Source organism: Oncorhynchus mykiss, chromosome 12 (genome assembly GCF_057628025.1).
Source record: "Oncorhynchus mykiss isolate SJ-2025 chromosome 12, ASM5762802v1, whole genome shotgun sequence".
In the NCBI taxonomy this organism is placed as follows: domain Eukaryota; kingdom Metazoa; phylum Chordata; class Actinopteri; order Salmoniformes; family Salmonidae; genus Oncorhynchus; species Oncorhynchus mykiss.
The window spans coordinates 71,897,634-71,920,806 of record NC_143033.1 but is presented as its reverse complement, the minus strand read 5'-3'; the positions used below and the strand labels follow the sequence as shown (position 1 = coordinate 71,920,806).

At 45.5% G+C, this 23,173-nt stretch overlaps 1 protein-coding gene across 4 annotated transcripts; it reads left to right on the top strand.

Moving 5' to 3' along the window:
• The first annotated feature begins 548 nt into the window (after positions 1-548).
• On the top strand, positions 549-23,173 carry LOC110538128 (uncharacterized). Of its 4 annotated transcripts, none has more exons than XM_021624736.3 (13): positions 549-746; positions 13,027-14,289; positions 14,502-14,744; positions 14,901-15,007; positions 15,100-15,158; positions 15,407-15,552; positions 15,812-15,949; positions 17,729-17,771; positions 17,992-18,029; positions 18,150-18,237; positions 19,517-19,721; positions 20,130-20,162; positions 20,534-21,890. In XM_021624736.3, exons 1-13 carry the CDS (start codon positions 695-697, stop codon positions 20,663-20,665), a joined length of 2,547 nt encoding a protein of 848 aa, XP_021480411.3. In that variant the 5' UTR covers positions 549-694; the 3' UTR covers positions 20,666-21,890. The 4 variants fall into 4 exon arrangements, with proteins under 4 accessions (XP_021480411.3, XP_021480414.3, XP_021480412.3 ...); XM_021624737.3 differs by having other exon boundaries at positions 564-746; positions 13,045-14,289; XM_021624739.3 differs by lacking the exon at positions 20,130-20,162 and having other exon boundaries at positions 20,534-23,173.

The window sequence follows — 23,173 nt, the reverse complement described above, 5'->3', positions numbered from 1 at the left end:
TTTATGTTGAAAAATTGGGTTGATATTGCTAGAAGCAAACAAATGCCTCGTGTTGTGATGGACATGTTATCTGATCAGATACAGCCATAAAATCCCCCCAACGGGAACATTATCCTACAGTTATAGCTAAAGACGTAAATGCAATTTTGTATTTATTTAAGCTTAATTGTCCATTTGTATAAACAAGTCCTGTATGAAAAATGTGGCAGGCTTCAATTTATCAAACCGTTTCCTTCGGGATGGGGACATTAGTCGTCATCCAATTTGTCGTCATCGGACTTTTACTTGTCAACACTGGCCAAATGTGAGTGTTGGTTGAATAGTTAAAATACCGTAATATAAAAGCATTAATACATTCATCACCATCAGACAATGCCAAAAATACCACAGGCCTAGGTCTTGGGCGCGCTTGCCTTATCTACTTTCCCTGAGAGTCCTAAGAGGACACTCGGGACTGTCAGTGACCGAGCTTGTTGGAGGGAGGCAGCAGGGCCCGCCCACGAGGAGGGACTAAGCATTTAATACTGCTGAGACCTCTAAACGGGCTCAAAGAGAGACCCACCTGTGGCAGACACTGTCCGGCACGAAGGGAATAAGTTACTGCGTCTCCAGCAAGACCGTTACCGGGCACAAACCTTGTTGTTGTTCATCTTGATTATCTGAACTCGGACGAACCGTTATACACAGGGTGAACATGACATTATTTTGTCATCAACTTTTCATCCTCCTATGGATTGTTGTCACAGGTAAGCTTGATTTAAATGTTTTCTAGGATAATGTCTTGTTGTTGAAACGCCCGTGTACGCATGGATCATTCGGTGGAATATTGTTCAAAATACACTTCTCAAAGCAGGTGCCATTTCGTGTGGGATATACAAGGAAAATCCAGAGCTCTGTGGGGTATTTAAATCAATCTCCAAACGTTGCCCTACCCTAGATCCACTTAAGCTACATTTTCAAATACACTACATGACCAAAAGTATGTGGACACCTGTTTGTCAAACATCTCATTACAAAGTCATGGGCATTAATACGGAGTTGGTCCCCCCTTTGCTGCTATAACAGCCGCCACTCTTTTGGGAAGGCTTTCCACTAGATTTAGGAACATTGCTGCGGGGACTTGCTTCCATTCAGCCACAAGAGCATTAGTGAGGTCGGGCACTGATGTTGGGCAATTAGGCCTGGCTCTCAGTCAGTGTTCCAATTCAGCCCAAAGGTGTTCAATGGGGTTGAGGTCAGGGTTCTGTGCAGGCCAATCAAGTACTTCCACACCGATCTCGACAAACCATTTCTGTATGGACCTCGCTTTGTGCCCAGGGGCATTGTCATGCTGAAACAGGAAAAGTCCTTTCCCAAACTGTTGCCACAAAGTTGGAAGCACAGCATCGTCTAGAATGTCATTGTATGCTGTAGCTGGAACTAAGGGACCTAGTCCGAACCATGAAAAACAGCCCCAGACCATCATTCTTCTTCCACCAAACTTTACAGTTGGCACTATGCATTGGGACAGGTAGCATTTTCCTGGCATCCGCCAAACCCAGATTCGTCTGTCGGAATGCCAGATGGTGAAGCGTGATTCATCACTCCAGAGAATGTGTTTCCACTGCTCCAGAGTCCAATGGCGGTGAGCTTTACGCCACATCAACCGACAATTGGCATTGTGTATTGTGATCTTAGGCTTGTGTGCGGCTGCTTGGCCATGGAAACCCATTTCATGAACCTCCCAACGAACAGTTCTTGTGCTGACGTTGCTTCCAGAGGCAGTTTCAAATTTGGTTGTGAGTGCTGCAAACGAGGACAAACAATTGTTACGTGCTATGTGCTTTAGCACTCGGCAGTCCCGTTCTGTGAGCTTGTGTGGCCTACCACTTCGAGGCTCAGCCGTTGTTGCTCCTAGATGTTTCCACTTCACAATAACAGCACTTACAGTTGACCGGGGGAGCTCTAGCAGGGCAGATATTTGACTAACTGATTTGTTGGAAAGGCATCCTATGATGGTGCCACGTTGAAAGTCACTGAGCTCTTCAGTAAGGCCATTCAACTGCCAATGTTTGTCTATGAAGATTGCATGGCTGTGTGCTCGATTTTATACACCTGTCATCAACGGGTGTGGCTGAAATAGCCGAATTTGAAGGGGTGTCATCATACTTTTGTATATATAGTGTGTGTTTTTCTATCCATTATTATGTAAGGTAATAAACCATTATTTAAGGCTCTGATGGATCTCTTTTCATATGTGCAGTACTAATACTTCAAAACTAGTGGCTATCTTAGACTCTTAGCAGGGGGTTCCCCAAAACTCTCCAAATAGAAGCCAAGACTTACTGAAGACTGAGTCATTGGTTCCACTGCTCTCTGGCAGGTTGTGACACACATCTTAACCATTCAAAGAAGTGTAGCTCTTTCTGTACTCTCTCTTCTATACTCTTTTAGCCTGCAACACTGGTGAAGTGTACTGTGGAATCTTAATGAGCCTATAGGCTCAGCCATGCTGCTCCTTAGCCCTGCTGCCTTATACAGGAAGTTGATTCTATTGGTCGCAGTCTCTTACTTAGGGCTGCTATGGGGTTGCTTCATCACGTTGCCAACTATAGCAGGGATGGGCAACTGGCCGGCCCACGTGCCCGCTGTTTTTGGACCACGGATCAATTATTATAACATTTTTTAGGACCCGAGTCGAGATCTCAATGTACTGTTGCGAGTTAAAATAGTAGAATACACTAGGTGCAATTTAGAAATTTGCTTGTGCATCATTGTACATATTCTTTATCCCCTTACACTGTGTATAAGACAGTAGTTTTGGAATTGTTAGTTAGATTACTTGTTGGTTATTACTGCATTGTCGGAACTAGAAGCACAAGCATTTCGCTCCACTCGCATTAACATCTGCTAACCATGTGTATGTGACAAATAACATTTGATTTGATTTGAGCAGTTTTTCTCTTATGTTAAGTCTGTCACTGACAGTCACTCAAATAGCCAATGTCTAAAATGTAAATTGGTAAAAATGTCATGGTCGTATTTCCAACCAGGGGACCCCCATTGATTTTGTTAGTCTCTCTCACTCAGATATCATATTAAAAAACAGCAAACATTTCTCTCCCCCTATGGCAAAATGTGCAGAATTGCAGGAAATAAGCTGTAAAACTGCTCATTTGTTCCTTTGCAAAATGAGTGGAATTGAATGAAACTTTTAGAACATTGTAAAATCTTCTCTCTGCCCAATGGCAAAATCGCTTAGGGCCCCCAAAAGGCTAGTGCCTCATGATGAGTTCAGATTTTGTGGCCCTCACCCCCATCAAAGTTGCCTATCCCTGCCCTATAGGGAAGGCCATATTTCAGGTCAAAAGTTACCATCAGAGCCCTGAGAGGAGCCACTGTCATGTGGCTCAGTCCTTGCTGGTCCCTGGTCCCTGCAGGCTGTGTTTATAGTTCGCTCACTTGTTATGCGTTTAAGGACTCTGTAACTCAGGGAGAGAGCTTGGCTCTGAACTGAAGGAGGCTTGTACGAGAAGTGTGTGTGTGTGTGTGTGTGTGTGTGTAGTAAAATGATACACATGAAGGACCTCCTGAGGGTCGATCACCTCTTCCTCTGAGTCTGGCGCCATGGACGCCCATCGTCCAGCGTGTGTCCCCGATAAGAAAGAGCATGTTCAGTGTCTCTTCTCCTCCCCTTCTTAACCCTGTCTCTTTCCTCTTTGACCACATACATTCTTCGTGTCGGCAGCTTCATAGTTTGGTGGTTAGTCATGATATTATATGTGCAGAGCAGGCAGGGTCTATACAGGAGGTAATGGATGGGGCGGACAGAGCGAGCAGACACACACACACACATTCATCAGTCCTCCCTTTTAAGTGTGATGAAGCCCAGATATCAACGAGTGGTCACTATGCCGAGGTCAGGATAAATAGGGTACGGTGAGTGTGACACGGGTTTGGTAGTGTCTCCTTTCTCCTCACTATACCGCCTAGCCTTTACCCACAATCTCTCTCTCTCTCTCTCTGCCTGCACTCCCCTTTTCATTGACACTCTTGCTTCTTCTTTCTTTCTTCCATCTTGTCTTTCATCTTATCACCTCTCTCCCCTCCTCTTTCCTCCCTCTCGCTGAGTTGGATTAGGGGCTGTAAATCTCACTCTGTAATTGGAAAGCATGTGCTGGCCGAGCTTTAATAGGATATGATATGTGCTCAGAGCAGAGGCCCAGTGAGCGAGGAGCCCTCGCTGCTCCAGGGAACCATCTGTTACCTACAGATAGTCAAGGCTGGACGAGCCCTCTGTGCTGATATAGGATATAGGGAGGGGGACGTAGACACACAAACTCACCTCCCCTTAAGTCTTACAACTAGGGCAAGCCACGGGTCAAGCTGAAGGTAGAGAGGTCACAGAGAGAGAGACCAAGGGAGATAAGCATGTAAATAAATCAACTGAGGTAATGATGAAGAAAAAGGCAAGGGAATAAACAATGACTGCAACTTAAATCTTCTGATCTTTCCCTAGTAGAGAAAGTAGGACTGTGCTCTGTGTGTCCTTCCGTGCCACCCATAGTGATGAGTCCTGCTGTGGGGCCCGGTGTTGACAAATCAGTACAAGACCCTCTAGCTGTGCGACTGCCTTTCTTCTGTCAGTGTGTGTGTCTTTGTGCCTGTGAGTGATGTGTGTGTGTGTGTGTGTGTGTGTGTACATGTGTGTGTGTGTGTCAAGCAGGCCCTACCCCAGGCAGACGATGGCCAGTACAGCTACCTTCTAGCCAAACAGGACATTTCGCCTTCTCCTCCAGGCATTGTGAACAAATTGAGCAATCTCAAACACGCCCTGTCTGAAACAACATTCAAGCCTCTGCTCATCCCGTAACCCGGGTGTATCCCGGTTATTTAAGCAACATCGCCCGAGGAGGTGTGGTAAATGGCCAATATACCGCGGCTAAGGGCTGTTCATACGCATCGCGGAGTGCCTGGACACAGCACGTAGCCGTGTTATATTGGCCATATACTACAAACCCCTGAGGTGCTTTATTACTATTATAAACTGTTTACCAGCGTAATTAGAGCAGTAAAAATAAATGTGTTGTCATACCCGTGATATATGGTCTGATATACCACAGCTGTCAGCCAATCAGCATTCAGGGCTCTAACCCCCCACTTTATAATTCTGTATTAGTATTGTACTGTTAGACATTTACTGCACTGTTGGACCGTGGAACAAAAGCATTTAGCTGCGCCGGCTTTAGCATCTGCTAATATGTGTACACGACAAATAAACTTTGATTTGAGAGCAGTGTGAAATTGTCTTTCGGGAATTAGGAAACCTGTTAATTCCTTAGATGTAATCTCACAGACAAATGATGCAAGACCTTTAGGGAAAGGGGATACCTCATTCCTCATTTAACCCAACCCCTCTGAATCAGAGAGGTGCGGAGGGCTGCCTTAATCGACATCCACATCGTTGGCACCCGGGGAACAGTGGGTTAACTGTCTAGCCCAGGGGCAGAACGACAGATTTTTTACCTTGTCAGCTCAGGGATTCAATCCTGCAACCTTTCGGTTACTGGCCCAACGCTCCTACCCGCCAGGCTACCTGCTTTACCCAGTTATGACAATGCCTGTCTATTGTCCTGTTGATTTGAAGAGTGTAAGATGCCTTATACGCTGTCACAAGTGACTTTCCCATGAGCAACTATGCACAGACTTCACCGTCATGATATTGGATGAAGGCAGGGAGATATGGCCATTCTCATTCCTTCCATTGACCATGGACATGTTCAGCTTGATTAGACTAATTAGGAATCTGTCCCCCAAGCAGCTTGTATTACTATGTGAGGGATCATTGTCACAGAGAGAGAGTGCTGCGGCATCAGCAACCTTAATAATAATAATGCATGGTACTTATATACCGCTTTTCAAGGACCCAAAGTGGCTTCACAAACGCCAGACTAAGCAGAAGGACGGAGAAACACGACGGTTCAATAGGTTTATATCCCCCATATCCGAGGGACGAGGTTTTCAGGAAGGCCTATTACCCGGATGAGGCACCTCTTCGGTGTGAGAGAGAGGAGAGAGTGATTGAAAGAGAATAGCAGACACAGGGATATGGCAGTGGTTGGTCTGTAAGAGGTGAAAATGAAAGCTCCTCCTCATCTCCGTGAGATACGGTCACCTCTGGTGAACTGGCGTCGGCTGCCCTGCTTTGATGTGGCAGCCGTGGTAACAGAAACATGGACAGGGCCCAAAGGACAGAGAGACTCACTACACCAGGGGAAGCTGAAGGAAACTGACCTGCTTGCTGCTACTGTGTGTGTATGTGTGTGTGTGTGTGTGTGTGTGTGTGTGTGTGTGTGTGTGTGTGTGTGTGTGTTTGATGTAAGAAGGGGAACATTCCCTACAAGCATTGGTCCTACAGGTCATAAAGCAGTATGTTAGAAATGTCCACCTCATTAGCCGGCTCGGAGGCCTGTACTTGGGACTTCTAATTAGCATGGACTGAAGTCCTGCATTACTAGTCCTATGTCATGTACATGTTGTTATTTTGCATGTTATGTTCTGAGATGTCATACATGCTATTACACCCCCTATCGATTCAGAGTGTTTGATATGTCATTTGTGAGCACTGTCAGTAACTGTTATTCCTATTAGCATTTGTAAACAGTGAACTGCATGGACAGACAGACTAGACTACACTAATCAACTCTGAAGGGACGTCACATTACTGTGATGGCGCTAATTAGAAAATCCTTTCGTTATCAGTCTCTGTGGGGTCAGTCACTAACCCGATGGCCCATATTTCTTTCTCTCTCTCTCTCTCTCTCTCTCTCTCTCTCTTTCTCCGTTTTTCCGTGAGCATTCCGTAATCAGGTCTTTGTTTCTCACAGTGCTGGTAGATGTGATAAAAACTATTTCAGGAACGCACTTCCCTAATCCCCACCCGTAAGCTGGCCATGTTTCCGTGGAAACTCCAAGTGACTGAAAGTGTCTACTGGAGGCAGGTTTCCGGAACCGCCATGACTCCTCCTGTCTATTTAAACCCTTTCTTCCCTCCCCGAGCACTGTCATCTGCAGACTCCAGACTGGGATTACGTCCCAAATGACACCCTTAATCCCTGTGTAGTGTACTACTTTTGACCAGAGGCACTATGCAAGGAGTGCACTATGTAGGGAATAGAGTGTAATTTGTAGTAGTGCACTATATAGGGAATAGGATGCAATTTGGGACACGTATTATCTTGAAGTACATTACCGAGTAGAGTCTGTGGGGGTTGGGGTTGAGGGGGCAACAGGTAGCAAGGTAATTGTTTATCTGGCAGTCGGTTGAGTTCATAAAGGGGCAGTTCACAGGAGTACCATTGTGCCACATGAAAAGAAAGCCTGGGATGACAGATGAGCGTCATCGGCGTGGAGTCTCTCAGTCTCGCTCTCCTCTCTCCCCCACCCTGTCTCTTTGTCTCTCTCCCTCAGTGATTTGTAGTGTGGCCATCAGAACTTTGACAGCTGGCAACGGACACACTCCCACACTGCTTAGCGGTGGCATGCGAGTCCCTCAGCCTCCGCTCGATGCTGTTCCCTTTTCTTCCTGTGTGGGAAGGGGAGGTTGAGGGTGTGGCTGGGTGACAGACTGTGACCTTATTTTTATTCTTTCTGTTTGAGTCTGTCGATGTTTACTTCACTGTGTGTGTGACGTGCAGTATGACCCTGGGAGTGACACTGTATGACACTAATGTATACACTGTTGCAGTGACTTGATGTGAATCTGGTCCAACCCAATCTGGACCATTTTGTCTGTTATAAGTCAAGTTTGATTTGCAGTGCATTTCACACGTCTCAATACACTTTACAAAAAAACATGAGCTCTTCCTGAGTGTGTGGTCCCCTATATGGTGAAGTTCAATAGGTGTCCTTTGACCCCTGGGTGGTCTGATTTAACCCCGTTATCTCATTGTGTCTTCCTGAGATTATCTGGCTGTAACACTAGGTTAATACCTAAAAGAGGGCTTCTGACTGTCCTGCAATATACCGTTTACATAATCTACACTATACTGTACCCTACCTGTACAGTGTCTCTTCTGGTTTGATATGCTTTGATCAACATTAGCAGTAGTTCCTGGTAATACGTTAGTGAAGATAACGATTCAAATGAGTGGTAGTTGGACTACGTGCCAGTCCTGTTTAAGTTAAAAAAAAGTTAGTGGAACTTTAAAGGAAATAGCAGTCAGAGGAGGCTGGTGGGGGGAGCTATAGGAGGACAGGGCTCATTGTAATGGCTGGAATGGAATTGCTGGAACAGAGTCTAACATGTGGCCTCCGTATGTTTGATGTATTTGATACCGTTCCATTTAGTCCATTCCAGCTATTACAATGAGCCGTCCTCCTATAGCTCCCCCCACCAGCCCCCTCTGATAGCAGGGATATTTCAAACCCACACAGAACTTCCCCTTGCGAGTTGTTTAATTCCGCACCAGTTTAGTTTGATGTTGCTTATGAAACTACAGCAACTATGATGACGTGTATACTGAAGTAATAATACACAGAGAAGCATCAATGTTGCAGTTGTTAATATGCACATCATGACCGAGTACAATTCGTATAGTTTTTTTTGACTTGGTCCCCCTCTATGGTCATGCTTCTCCCTCTGTGGTCATTCCACCCCCTCAGTCTGTACTCTGCCTCCACACCAATGTACATGTATTTAGTCATCACTGCCACAGTTGTCATTTATGTATATTTCTACTAAGATTTTTTTATTTTTTTTAGGACCGTTTTCATTATTTTTATTTCACTTAGTTCTGCATGTTGGAACTCAAAGCCTAACATCTTCACTGAACCCTGCAATCACACCTGCAACCCTGTACATGTGACTATTACTGTAAACTCTCTGAATCTGAATCAGCCGTGGTGGAAGGATTGTACAGAGGGACACAATCCTCAGATTACTTTGTAAGACACAGGATAGCCTCTGTGTGCGCGTTTGATGAAAACCTGTGTGTGTGTGTGCATGCCTACATATATGCATGTGAGTGTGTCAGGCCTGATATTCTTGCCTGGGGTCCGGAGCCTCCTCCTGAGTCCAGTGACAGGTAGGCAGGGGGTATTTTAGGACGAAGTCAAGGCTCCCCAGTAGCGATGTCTACTCATGTTCATGTCGACCTGTCTGGGAAGGGATCTTCAATTTTACAACATGGCCACACTCTCATGGTGTATGGTATACCCACATCATGCACAAAATGTGTCAGGATATAGCAGAATGACTCCAGCCGTAGAGAGCCGACTCTGTGATCCAAGCCAGTCTGTCTGATGTGGATCTAAATGAGACGTCAGTGATTGTTTTCAAGTGAGGTTAAACTTTTCCAGGACGGAAGCATTTGAATGAGAGGGGTGGGGGAACTGTGGAAAGGTCATCACAAACACGCACGCACAACCACACACACACCATTGTGTTGTAGTTTTGTCATTGTTGCAGTGCTGACAGAGAGAAGTGATCAGATAACTGTCATTGCTTTAACTCACCAGCCGATACTCACCTCTCCCTCGGTTTCCACTCTGTTGCCTTGGATATCATGGTGTTCAGTGTATGGCTGTTTGCATGGCAGCAGTATTGGGGATGTGGCTAGATTTACTATTGGTGTTCTTAGAAAGTGTTGTATAGTGCGTAGTCTGATTTTCCATCCAGTATAATTTTGGTATCGGTTTGTTGTTGATTTGACATCCAGTCTATTCTCAACTGTTCTCAATAGTTATCAAACTCTTCTCACCTCGTGTCACAACAGATGTGTAACGGTTGTTGGTGGAAGAAGGTGAGGACCAAGGTGCAGCGTGGTACGTGTCCATGATTTTTATTAGAACCGAACACTAGAACAAAAATGATCAAACCAGCACAAACGAAACAGCTCTATCTGGTGCAGCCACACAAAACAGAAAACAACTACCCAAAAAACACAGGTGGGGAAAAAGCTACCTAAGTATGATTCTCAATCAGAGACAACGATAGACAGCTGCCTCTGATTGAGAACCACACGCGCCAAACAACAAAGAAATACAAAACATAGAAACTGAACATAGAATGCTGCCCTAGTCACACCCTGGCCGTGACAAGATGTTTGTAGCTCATGACTTAGAACAGGGGTTCTTAAACTTTTCCAGCCTGGAACCCAAATTAGACATTTCGTGATCAGTCATTTCAAATGTTGCCATGGGACGTAGAGAGAATTGAACGGTTTTAAAGCATGTTTTCTGCAATTCTACAAATCATGCCATGGGGCGAGGAGGACATTTAGCAGGACATTTCATACAATTCTGCTCATTTTGCAATGGGGCAGAGAGAAAAACATTTAAGTTTTACAGCTAATTCCCTGCAATTCCACCCACTTTGGGTCGCGACCCCTACTTTAAGAAAGGCTGACTTAGAGGGTGCAAAATCAAGTGGCATTTAACCGACACCTCAGAGCTACCAATGGGCCTGACGGAGGGAAAGGTCTGTGTGTTGGATGGAGAATAGCAGGAAGTAGTGGGCTACTGCCTACTGTATGTAGATGCTAAATTAGGCTTTGACTTCCCAGTAGTTGTGTTGTGGGGCAGGGCCTGATTTCTGTCACCACCATCTGCTTAAACACCCATTTACACATTACACTACTGTAAATGTTTGCGCTTGGCATTGGTCATTTTTGATAGGTAGGCTATTGGCCTGCCTTGTCCAGGATCACACTGGATGATCTATGCTCAGCCTGCTCTTTGTTCAGGTTGCCAGGGAGATTTCTTATGTTTGGAATCTGTGTGTTTTTTTTGTTGTTCCAGTACAATGGACCATAGATTAGGTTTCCAGGTTTTAGTTAGCAACCACATTGCTAGGCTTCATTATTGTGTATTTATCCGGTTTCTGCTAAGACGCTGGTCTGAAGACAACACATTCTGTCAGGCATGTCTGCATCGCCAAGGCCCACTGGCAAATCTATGCGAAGGAATCTAACCAATGGGCAGAATGTTTTAATTTGGTTACCAAGAGATAAAAGTGTACTGTGACACACTGTGGTGATACACCCAGAATGTACAGTATGAAGGGGGAAGGCTCTTACTCATAGCTATGTCTTCATATCATCATTGTGGCGGCAGGGTGGCCTAGTGGTTTGAGCGTTGGGCTAGTAACCGAAAGGTTGCAGGTTTGAATCCCCCAGCTGACAAGGTACAAATCTGTCATTCTGCCCCTGAACAAGGCAGTTAACCCACTGTTCCTAGGCTGTCATTGAAAATAAGAATTTGTTCTTAACTGACTTGCCTAGTTAAATAAAGGTAATAATCATATATCAATAGAGGGATGGGCATAACTGACAGAAATCTCATTATAAGAACATACAGTTGACTTCTTGTGTCTTGCACTGTGAATAAAAGGGGATAATTAAATCTAGTGTTTTCTCATTAGTCTTTGTTGGGTTTAATGTCTCGGAATCAACTAAAACCCTCGGGGCTATCTTCTTTCATTCTTAAAGTGTACACGAGCTACTAACAGAGTGATGCAGTACTGTTAACTGCATCTCTGTTTTTGCGTCATTGGTCCCACACTGTTCTAGTTTCGGGAGAAGTTTTCTGGTTTCGGTCACCTCGCCTTGTTATCATCATTACCAATAAAATCTATATTACGTCAGCTCTGATCATAAAAGCCTTTCTCTCAGTCCACCACCCATCATATCAGATAACTCTGTATTTATTCAATCCACTCCCTCATACCGTATGTGTGGGTAAAGGGGTGTGCGTGTCTGTCTGTGTTTGTGTGTGTATGTGGTGAAAGAGTCTGTCTGGATACAAGTGTGTTCTCTATCTCAAATACGGATGGCCATTAAGTTCGGCCTTGACAGGTGTGTGTGTGTGTGCTCTTTGGTCATTTTTCATCTGTAAAAGGGTTTTGGTTACCATGAGACAGAGCCGTTAGGTCACACGAGGCAATGTACACTCTGGCGTGTACTGTGTGTTCCTGGAAAATAATTGAATCGCACACAGAATCAGATATTAGTCTTTGTTTCCCCCCCTACTTCCTCCTGCATCTCTGCTGCCTGGTACGGTAGGAGAAACGCAGGGCTTGCCATCTGCCATCTGCCTAAGTCGCATCCCAAATGGCACCCTATATTGACCAGAGCCAAAAGTAGTGCACTGTGTAGGGAATGAGGTGCCATTTGGGATGGGGCCCCTGTTGTGCGTGTGTTCCCTCTCTGCTCTAGCTGGAGGAGGAAATAGAAAGGTTGAGCGTATTCAGCCAACGCATACAGATGAGGACCCAGCTCCGCGGCTCGGGGTAAACAGGCTGAGGCAGTATTCTATCAAAGGCCTCCTGCTGGGTGTGCCGCTCCTCAAGCTGCTGTGAAGCTGCCAAACACATAGAGACCAGAGCAGATTGGGTTTAACAGCACCGTGGACAGGCATCACCACAACACGCTAAGATCAATGTGACGCCGAGTCCTCTTTGAAGAGACTGGCAATAAACTTGACCAGACACCACACTGACATTACGTGATGCAGTGAGTGGCGTTCGAGGTACGTCAGCAAGCGGACGACCGCGTACTTGTCTTTTGTCACGCGTATGACGCGATGCAGCATTTCTACGTCTCTGTGACACAACCGGAGTGGTGAGCTCAGCTAAAGCTAAAGCAAATGTCGCAATGACTATTCACCACTCAGCTCCAACACTGAACACTTTTGGTGTTTAGATTCCTGTGCTTTTGCAGATCGCCCAAGTGGTATTGGAACGCATGCTGTCAATCAGGGCCATTCCATTTATTTTCTGGAGGGCCCAAACACCTCAGATATTCTGTTTCTACCTGGTAGTTAAATTCACCCATCAGTCTTGGTCATCCCTGATTATAGGGGGGGGACATGCACACCAGAGGAGTAACTGGCCAAGGTTTAAGACTTCTGGTTAAGACCACAGGCTTTGACTCCCTAACCTTTGACCTTAACATAACAGGTCTGTTTCAGTATTGCAGGTTTGGGGTGTTTTGCAAAGTGTGTTTGGGGCACATGAAGCTGAGCTCATGACTTACTGTATGTTTGTAGTGTTGTCTTTTTCTTTAGGGGGGGAGCCCAACACCCAGACTCCTGGAACACACGGCAGTCCTGGGCCCACAGATACATCCATGACCCCAGGAGACAGATCCACCACCCTCTTATCAACAACGACCCCAGTCTCCACTGAACCCAGCTCCGCCACCACAGACCGAGCCACCACCACCCAGGACCCCTCAACTGTCCACCCTAGCACTGATGGCACCTTACCCACAACAGCAGCCGTCTCTAAAACTAAAGAGGTCTCTACTACGACAGACCTGACCTCAACGTCTGATACGACAGAGTCTACGGGAGTAGTCGGCACCACAGCGACAGAAACAAGAACTATCCCGTCGGTCAGCACAGCAGAGATGACTTCCTCCCACAAGACCTCAGCGTACACTGTCACGTCCCCTGAGTCGACGGAAAAAGACAGTCAATCTACAGACAGTGGCATGACAACACCCACCACCACACCTGCCCTTAGCAGAGGGGTCTCTCCGTCTACCACGGAACATGCCGGAGCCTCCTCCTCTGTCACCACGGAGACAGGCCGTACCTCAAACACAACTCCAGACATTGTCCCAACCAGCAGTACCAAAGAGCCAGGCACACATGAAACAACAGCTATCAATACAGCTACCACAAATACAGGTACCAAAGACAGTGAGACCACAGGTACAGGGATCACAAAGTCCACCATCCCACCAACTGGTCAGACCTCTCTGTCTTCAACACGCCCCTCCTCCACTACAAAGGGCCCTGAGACCTCTCTCTCAGTAACAGAGGGTGGTACCCTGTCTTCAACACGCCCCTCCTCCACTACAAAGGGCCCTGAGACCTCTCTCCCAGTAACAGAGGGTGGTACCCTGTCTTCAACACGCCCCTCCTCTACTACAAAGGGCCCTGAGACCTCTCTCCCAGTATCACATAGTACCTCGCCCTCTACCTCAACCACCGCCAATACAGAGGCCTCCCAGGTCCCCACTACAAAGGGCCCTGAGACCTCTATCCCAGTGACCGATGGCGCCACGTCCTCAACCCCCACAGCTACCATTACAGGGAGCCCTCATACAGACAAAACCACTGGAACACAGGGGACTACCGATTCTACAACCACAGCTGACACTCCAGCCTTGCCCCCCACCTCCGGCTCTTCCTCCAGCCCACCCTCTCCAGGCTCAACCCAAACCCCCGGCAGCAGCACTGAGGCCCCCATAGACACCTCCACCACCACCCCTGCCACCTCACCCACCATCACACCTACAGGAGGTATGTTTTAAAATGGAATTGTCCGTGTCTGATGTTGTAAACATGATTGTGTCTGTGTTGTGTCTGAAGGAGGACTAAATACAATGCAGCAAACTGATTAAAAACAAAGATATTATCTTCACTGTGAGATGTTAATCAATGTTGAAACTTCCTATCTAATTTCATCTTTGTTTGTCTTCTTTCCTACTTCTTCTTTTTTTTTTTTACCACAGAAACCTCTGAACAACCAACTAGCAAAACTAGTGAGAGCCCACTTCCTCCTTTCCACACCTCCACCTCCCCTACCGGTGGAATCACCACCCAGCCAGAGTCAGCCATCACTGCTACCACATCCCTGCCTCCACCCATCTCCATAGTGTGTCCCTCCACTCCCTGTCCGTACGATAGCATCTGTCTCAATGGCACCTGCCAGTGTGTGTCTGGGACCTTCCTCTTAGAGGGCCGCTGTGTACAAGGTCAGTGCTAGTTGTTGGTGTTATAATGAAGACAATGATGGTGCTGATGCTGAGGATGATGCGGATGGTGGGGATGATGATGGTGATGATGATGAAAATATTAGTATTGATGACGACTCCTTTTTTTGACTCCTTTTTCCCCCCCTTCATTTTCAGCCCAAGTGTTCTCTGGAGACCTGCATCTCAACCAGACATTTCAGGATGAAATGAGCAACCGGTCATCAGTCATATTTCAGCAAACAGCAGCCAGGATCTCAGAGGCAGTAGGTCCCTGAGTCACAAAGCCCAGTAGTTAGTGTGTTGTCCTCTCAGAGCTACAGAGTGGGACAATAATCCTCTCTTATCTTCTTTTTAGCTGAGAAGAGCCTTGGAAAACGAGTCTGGATACAGCCAAACTGATGTGGTGCTGCTTAGGTGAGATTCTCTACGCCACATTGTCAAGAATGGTTGATATCCAATGTATATCCCACTGGTGTAATGTCAACAACTTTTCCACGTTGGTTCAGCGTACTTTCATTGAGATAACGTGGAAACAACGTTGATTCAACAAGTGTGTGCCCAGTGGGATTTGTTGTGATGACCAGGACATTGGTTTGACCATAGACCATAGACCACAGCTGGCTTGTAAATGGTGATTACCTATGGTCTTTGTGACCCTACAGGCAAGGCAGTGTGATCGCGACCGTGAACAACGTGTTTAAACTAGGCTCCAGTGCCACCCAGACTTCGACCAATGGCGCTATAGAGAAAGCCATACAAGCCTGTGGCACGACCTGTGGGACTATACTGCAGAGAGCTACATTTACCGGTGGGCACTGTGCAATACTTCTTCAACCTGTGTAGAAGGAGATTCTTACTACCTGAGAGCTTTAACCAGACGTTCTATTCATAGAAAATAATAGATAGATAGGTACTTTATTATACCAGAGGAGAATGTCATGTCAAACAACAGTAGACAGAAATACTGACATTCTCCTACTCTGTAGCTATTAAAAAGTCCCATAAAACATGGAGTACCGTTACATAGTGTCCCTATCCTGACGGGTGTGTCCCTGTCCTTTTCCCAGCCACTGACCTATGTGATCAGGCCCCCCAACCGTGTGATGTCCGCTCTACTACGTGCGAGTACAAAGAAGATGGAGTGACCAGATGCTCCTGTAAGGCTGGCTACATCAACAGCTTCTACTCAAACCAAAGCTGCACAGGTGAGTACAAACCTATCTCCAGTGGTTCCATGCTCATTGAAAGGTCATTCACGATAGGAGTCGGTGTTTTGGTGGAGTCTTTGTGGTTGTACGCACTGAGTGCATTGAAATGTTACACAAGACACACGATAACAGCTTAGCTACTGTATAATGGAGCTGCTGAACACATTCCATTTGATAGAGGGGAAAGATTAAAGGAGACACAGACAGACACAGACCGACTCAGAGCAAGGTCAAGTACACTTGGCTTAGCTTCAGTGTGAGGAAAATGGGAATGTTGCCGTCAAAAGAATGCATTTGCGTGTGTGTGTGTGTGTGTGTGTGTGTGTGTGTGTGTGTGTGAGAGAGAGAGAGACAGAGACAGAGAAATAGAGAGATAGAGATTTTTATTGTTTAATTCACTTTTATTTATTATCTAGTTCACTTGCTTCGGTAATGTTAACATGTTTGGCCAATAAAGCCCTTGAATTAAATTGAATTGAATTGAGAGAGAAAGAGAACACAAATAGACCCCACAGATGAGAAAACAAAAAGACAATTACTTGACACACTGGAAATATATATATATATATATATTTAAACAGAGCAAACTGGAGCAAACTATTTGGCCCTTATCAGAGAGTACACCGTGGCAGAATACCTGACCACTGTGACTGACCCAATATTAAGGAAAGCTTTGACTATGTACAGACTCAGTGAGCATAGCCTTGCTATTGGGAAAAGGTGTCTCAAGAGAAGACAGGCTATGGGTACACTTCCCACAAAATGAGGTGGAAACTGAGTTGCACTTCCTAACCTCCTGCCAAATGTGTGACCATATTAGAGACACATATTTCCCTCAGATTACACAGATACACAATGAATTCACAAACAAACCAAATGTTGATAGAGTCCCATATCTACTGGGTGAAATACCACAGTGTGCCATCACGGCAGCAAGATGTAAAGATGTGTGACCTGTTGCCACAAGAAAAGGGCAACCAAGTGAAGAACAAACACCATTGTAAATACAACCCATATTTACATTTATTTATTTTCCCTTTTGTACTTTAACTATTTGCACATAATATGGCATATGGAATATCTTCATTCTTTTGGAACTTTTGTGAGTGTAATGTTTACTGTTCATTTGTATTGTTTATTTCACTTTTGTTTATTATCTAGTTCACTTGCTTTGGCAATGTAAACATATGTTTCCCATGCCAATAAAGCCCTTAAATTGAACATTGAAATTGAAATTGAATTTAGACAGAGAGGGAGAGAGAGAGAGAGGGTCAAGTGCTGTGTAGACGTTTCTCCTCTCTGACCCACAGCACGCTATGTCTCTTTAATGTATTTGTCTGCAAAGGGGTCGTTGCCCTGGAAACCAGTTGAAGAATCATGGTCGCTATCTGCCGAGCGGGGAAGTTATGGGATGGGGAGAACTACTTAACATAGATGACTCTGCTCCCCACAGCGCCATGTTAAACTACACATACTGTGTAGCCTGTTCCTCAAATCTAAAATTGTACGCACTGATTTTACAACATGTATTAACTTCTCTTAGAAGCAAGTGTTTATTATGTGGCTTATTGAGCAAACATTGGTGAGCTTCACCTGTTCTCTTCTGTGATAGCAGAGCTACAGTACACAGAGTGGCTGTTAAGATCACAGTGTTCCCATGTTAGTTCCGCTCTGTGAAACTGTGACATCACTGTCTCCATAGAGATCCGATAATTCACATGGTTCTGTATGTAATTCAATGGCTGCCTCTCACCTATGTTTCCTCTTTCTCCATAGCCTGTCCCAGTGGTCAAAGGTCAGAGGGAGACGCATGTGTGCCGTGAGTGTTTTAATTTAATATATTTTTGTTTGGTTGAGACAGGCAGAGATCCCCTTTTGATATTGCATTAAAGCATTGTAGATAGCACCAAGTAGATAGCTACTAGCGCCCCCTTGTGCCCTCACTGTGTAATTGCACCAGGAACAACTGTCATCTAAGACAATGTATTGTGGTTAGATATGAAATGTGTATCATGTTTGCTATTATTGTTCTATTCCAGATGCCCGTTTGGCTACGCTGGATTCAACTGCACTGACTGTATGTTGCACTAAAGCTCCTCTTTCCTAACCAAATGGGTCCAGAGATTTGATAAAAGTTAGTATGGTGTTTGTATTTCCCGGTTATCTGAAGTGTGTTCATGTATCTCTCTCTGTGTAGCGGCTCTGTTGGCAGTGGTGGTCATCGCCTGTGTACTGGGGGGAGTCCTTCTCATCATGCTGCTGGCCTTGTTTGCATATTTCTGCTGGTAAGAATATAATACCCTCCTCTCCCTCCACTCCTCTCCCTTCTCTCCTCTCCCCTCCTCTCCTGTTCCTTCTCTCCTCTCCCTTCTCTCCTTTCCCTCCTCCCCCTCCTCTCCTCTCCTCTCTGTCCTCTCCTCTCCTGTCCCTTCCCTCCTCTCCTCTCCCCTCCTCCTGTTCCTTCTCTCCTGTTCCTTCTCTCCTCTCCTTTCTCTCCTATCCCTTCTCTCCTCTCCCTCTCACTCCTCTCCTCTCAGTCCTCTCCCTTCTTTCCCTCCTCTCCTCGCAGTCCTCTCCCTCTCCCTTCTCTCCTCTCCTGTCCTTTCTCCCCTCTCCCTTCTCTCCTCTCCTTTCTCCCCTCTCCCTTTTCTCATCTACCTTCTCTCCTCTCAGTCCTCTCCCTTCTCTCCTCTCCTGTCCTTTCTCCCCTCTCCCTTTTCTCCTCTACCTTCTCTCCTCTCCCTCCTCTCCTCTCAGTCCTCTCCCTTCTCTCCTCTCCTGTCCTTTCTCCCCTCTCCCTTTTCTCCTCTACCTTCTCTCCTCTCCCTCCTCTCCTCTCAGTCCTCTCCCTTCTCTCCCTCCTCTCCTCTCAGTTCCCTCCCTTCTCTCCTCTCCTGTCCTTTCTCCCCTCTCCCTTCTCTCCTCTCCTGTCCTTTCTCTCCTCTCCCTTTTCTCCTCTACCTTCTCTCCTCTCTCTCCTCTCCTCTCAGTCCTCTCCCTTCTCTCCTCTCCTGTCCTTTCTCCCCTCTCCCTTTTCTCCTCTAACTTCTCTCCTCTACCTTCTCTCCTCTCCCTCCTCTCCTCTCAGTCCTCTCCCTTCTCTCCTGTCCTTTCTCCCCTCTCCCTTTTCTCCTCTACCTTCTCTCCTCTCCCTCCTCTCCTCTCAGTCCTCCCCCTTCTCTCCTCTCCTGTCCTTTCTCTCCTCTCCCTTCTCTCCTCTCCTGTCCTTTCTCCCCTCTCCCTTATCTTCTCTTCTCTCCTCTCCTCTCCTCTCCTCTCCTCTCCTCTCCTCTCCTCTCCTCTCCTCTCCTCTCCTCTCCTCTCCTCTCCTCTCCTCTCTTCTCCTCTCCTCTCCTGCCAAGCCCTAACCTCCATTCACACTGCCCCTCATCAGAGGCCTACCACCCTCCTCTAACCATTACTCTGTCAAGTCTTAGCTGCACCCCTGGTTCTACACCGACTCTACAAAATATTGGTGTTATTTCTCTCACCAGAGTGTATCATCAGAGAATCTTACTGATATAGGGCTGTGCATTTACATGGTCCTATCTGTGTGTCTCGGAGGTACCGGTCGCAGTCAGTGAAGAAGCCTTCAGCAGAGTTCAGCAGCCCGTACCCTGTGGAGGACTTCCAGGGCCCCTGGTCCACCACCCAGGGCATCACCCCGATCCCCCGGGCCAGCACCAACTGGGCTTCAGCCCCCATGGAGATGACCGAAGGGGGCAGCACACACCACCTGGTCGACATGAAGCCCCACACCAACGGAGCGGTGAGTCACTTGTGATTAAGCCTGTGTTCTTCTGACCACATGGAGACTTGCTACAAGATACACCTCCTGCTTGTGCATTACCCCAAATTGTAATTGTCCTGTCTGCTTTCCTCTCCCTGCTGTTGTCCTCTGGAAACCTAATGGGCTAACTCAAAGACCTTCTCTGTCTCGTGTAACATATTTAAGGAGTTTTGAGATTTTGTCTCCTTAAATGCTGTGTTGCTCCTTGTTATTTAACCCCTATATTACACCCCAAAATCATATGTAATATTTGATTTACTTTTTTTGTGCCATAACTGTACTTGTCGTAGTGGAGAGTTAATGTTTGCTAGTGTTTATGTTTGCTAGTTAGTTAGCATGTATGTGCTCCCTTCCCTTCCTTGCCTGACTCCCGGTGTGTTGCTTTAGGGATTCCACATCCTGCCTAAACGGGGGAAGAAGGTAAGGTTCTAAGTCTAGTAATGCTTTGCTTTCCCTCTCCTTACTAAGCCTATAACCTCTGCTGATGATTTGACTAAATCTACCATGTCCTTTGACCTGGTGATGGGAAAGACCGAAACTTCATGAACGCTTGGTTCATGAACGCAGTCAATAGCTTCCAGTACCGTATGTGATCCACCATTTGGTTTAGGAGGAAAGTAACTCTTATTGGGTTTCAATAGTCCATCATATACGTTCATGAAGGCTCAGTTTTGACATCTTCATTTCATGTATGTGTGTTTGTGTGTGTGCCTGCATGTGTCTGTGTGTGTGTCTGCGTCTGCGTGTGTGTCTAGCACGATCTCTGACATTCCCGCCTGTCAATGTTTCAGACCGGGTCGTATGACCTGACCTCAGACAGCATGAACACGTTCAAGGGGAAGAACCAGTCTCGCTACTCCTACCTGGTGCAGGGCCACGAGAACCCTTACTTCATACCTGCAGATGACAGGAGACCCGTATGAGAACCTCAGCGACGTCTGGAGGCAAGGGCCCGTATCCACACAGCGTCTCAGAGCAGAAATGCTGATCTAGGATCATTTTTGCCTTCTTAAATCATAATGACTAAAAAGGGGAGACCTGATCCTGGATCAGCAATCCTACTCTTAGATGCTTTGTTAATATTTGCTGTTGAGAGGAGACAAGGACGGGTTAGAGAGAGGAGGGAAGGCTACAGGGAAGATATGGAGAGGGGGGGGGGGGGGGGGTGTGTATCGGACAAAAATGGCTGAAGATCAAATTGAGAAGTCACTGACTTCTAGTAACTCTGGGTATAGGTACATCTTATCACTGTATTTGTGTTGAACTATGTAGAACTGTGTGTATACCTTTTCATCAGGATGTTCGGATAGATGCCATGTACTGTGTAGGGCATCAGTAGTAATTCGTGGTTTTACAGTCCTTCAAGGACTGGAATCCTTCACGGTTTAACGGCACGACTCCAAGGGACTTGACAGCAGGGTTTTAAATATGTTCTTCTTGAATCCATTCTCAAAATCAGCTTTATGATTCACAACGATCTGGGGTCAAACATTCACTGACTTCCCAGGGATTCACTTCAATAACTGACACCACCAAAGAGGATTGTGAACACTATAGATTCATGTTTTTACTTTTGCAATGTTCCCGTTCATCTGATCATAGTCTTTATCCTGTTCTGCAATACAAAGAGAGGATTCTGAATAATATTTGTAAAAAAAAAAAAAAAAAGTAATATTATGTTTTATTTGTGTCTATTAGGCTGCGTTTTAGACTGGCAGCCCAAATCCTATATATTTTTTTCTCACTAATTGGTATTTTGAAAATAATTTCTGGTTGGTCAAAAGACCAATTAGTGGGAAGAAAAAGGTCGGAATTGGACTGCCTTAAACGCAGCCTTATTGAATGGAGACTGAGCTGAATATAGCTTGTCATAGCCAGTAGGTGTGGCCATTGTTCAGGGACAAGCTTTTCATGTTTTTTCTCTCTACAGTATGCGGGTCCTTTTTATTTATTTTTTTATTTTTATTTCACCTTTATTTAACCAGGTAGGCTAGTTGAGAACAAGTTCTCATTTACAACTGCGACCTGGCCAAGATAAAGCAAAGCAGTGTGACACAGACAACGACACAGAGTTACACATGGAATAAACAATAAACAAGCCAATAACACAATAAACAAGTCAATGACACAGTAGGAAAAAAAAAGAAAGTCTATATGAAGTGTGTGCAAAAGGAGGTAGGCAATAAATAAGCCCTAGGAGTGAATAATTACAATTTAGCAGATTAACACTAAGGTGATAAATGAGCAGATGATGATGTGCAAGTAGAGATACTGGTGTGCAAAAGAGCAGAAAAATACATTAAAAACAGAATGGGGATGAGGTAGGTAGATTGGGTGGGCTATTTACAGATGGACTATGCACAGCTGCAGCGATCGGTTACAGTTAGTTAAATTACCTGTATGTCTATGTCTTATTGAAGAGATTCCTGATAGATTTTATTGATGATGGGTTATTCTGCATTGTAGTGTCTGCGCTCTCATAATCAACGTAGTATTTGAAAGTGATTCATCCCTTGCTAATTGCACTGAACTGTGTATTGCGTTTCACTACATGTGATTCGTTTGAGTGGGGGGAATCATAGACACATTCTCAGCGTAGTATTTGAAAGTGATTCATCCCTTGCTAATTGCACTGAACTGTGTATTGCGTTTCACTACATGTGATTTGTTTGAGTGGGGGGAATCATAGACACATTCTCAGCGAGAGCAAATTTATTTTAGTATTTTATACTTTAGGATTGAATGTGTTTTCATGAGGAGAGCTGTGTGAATGAATGGCTGAAGGAGCTGGATCCCTAGTTCAGGGGTTTATACAGTAAAGGGATATTTTGTTTGAGTCTTGTCTGGAGCTGATAGACCTACTCTACAGTCTATTAGTCTGGCCTGGAGCTGATAGACCTACTCTACAGTCTATTAGTCTGGCCTGGAGCTGATAGACCTACTCTACAGTCTATTAGTCTGGCCTGGAGCTGATAAACCTACTCTACAGTCTATTAGTCTGGCCTGGAGCTGATAGACCTAATCTACAGTCTATTAGTCTGGCCTGGAGCTGATAGACCTACTCTACAGTCTATTAGTCTGGCCTGGAGCGGAGTAGGCCTACATTTTTTGTTATTAATACCTTCCCTGCTGAAGCTGTCTGCATCTGCAAACGTGCCTGTTTCGATTGGTCTTTTTGAAGAATTAGGAAAATTATGCAAAAGAAAGCTCTCGACAAAGCTTGTTCTCGGATGTGCCAATTACGATGTCTATACAGTTTCCGCAAAAATATGATGTATCTGGAAGTCGTTCATGTGTCTGTGTGTATTTGTGAGTATGTGTGTCATGGAGACAGTGCACTATTTTCTAAATGTACATACAACTTTTGTAAATTAAATGTCTTACTGCAGAGAATGTAAGTGCGATGAAAATAAATACATTTAAACACACAA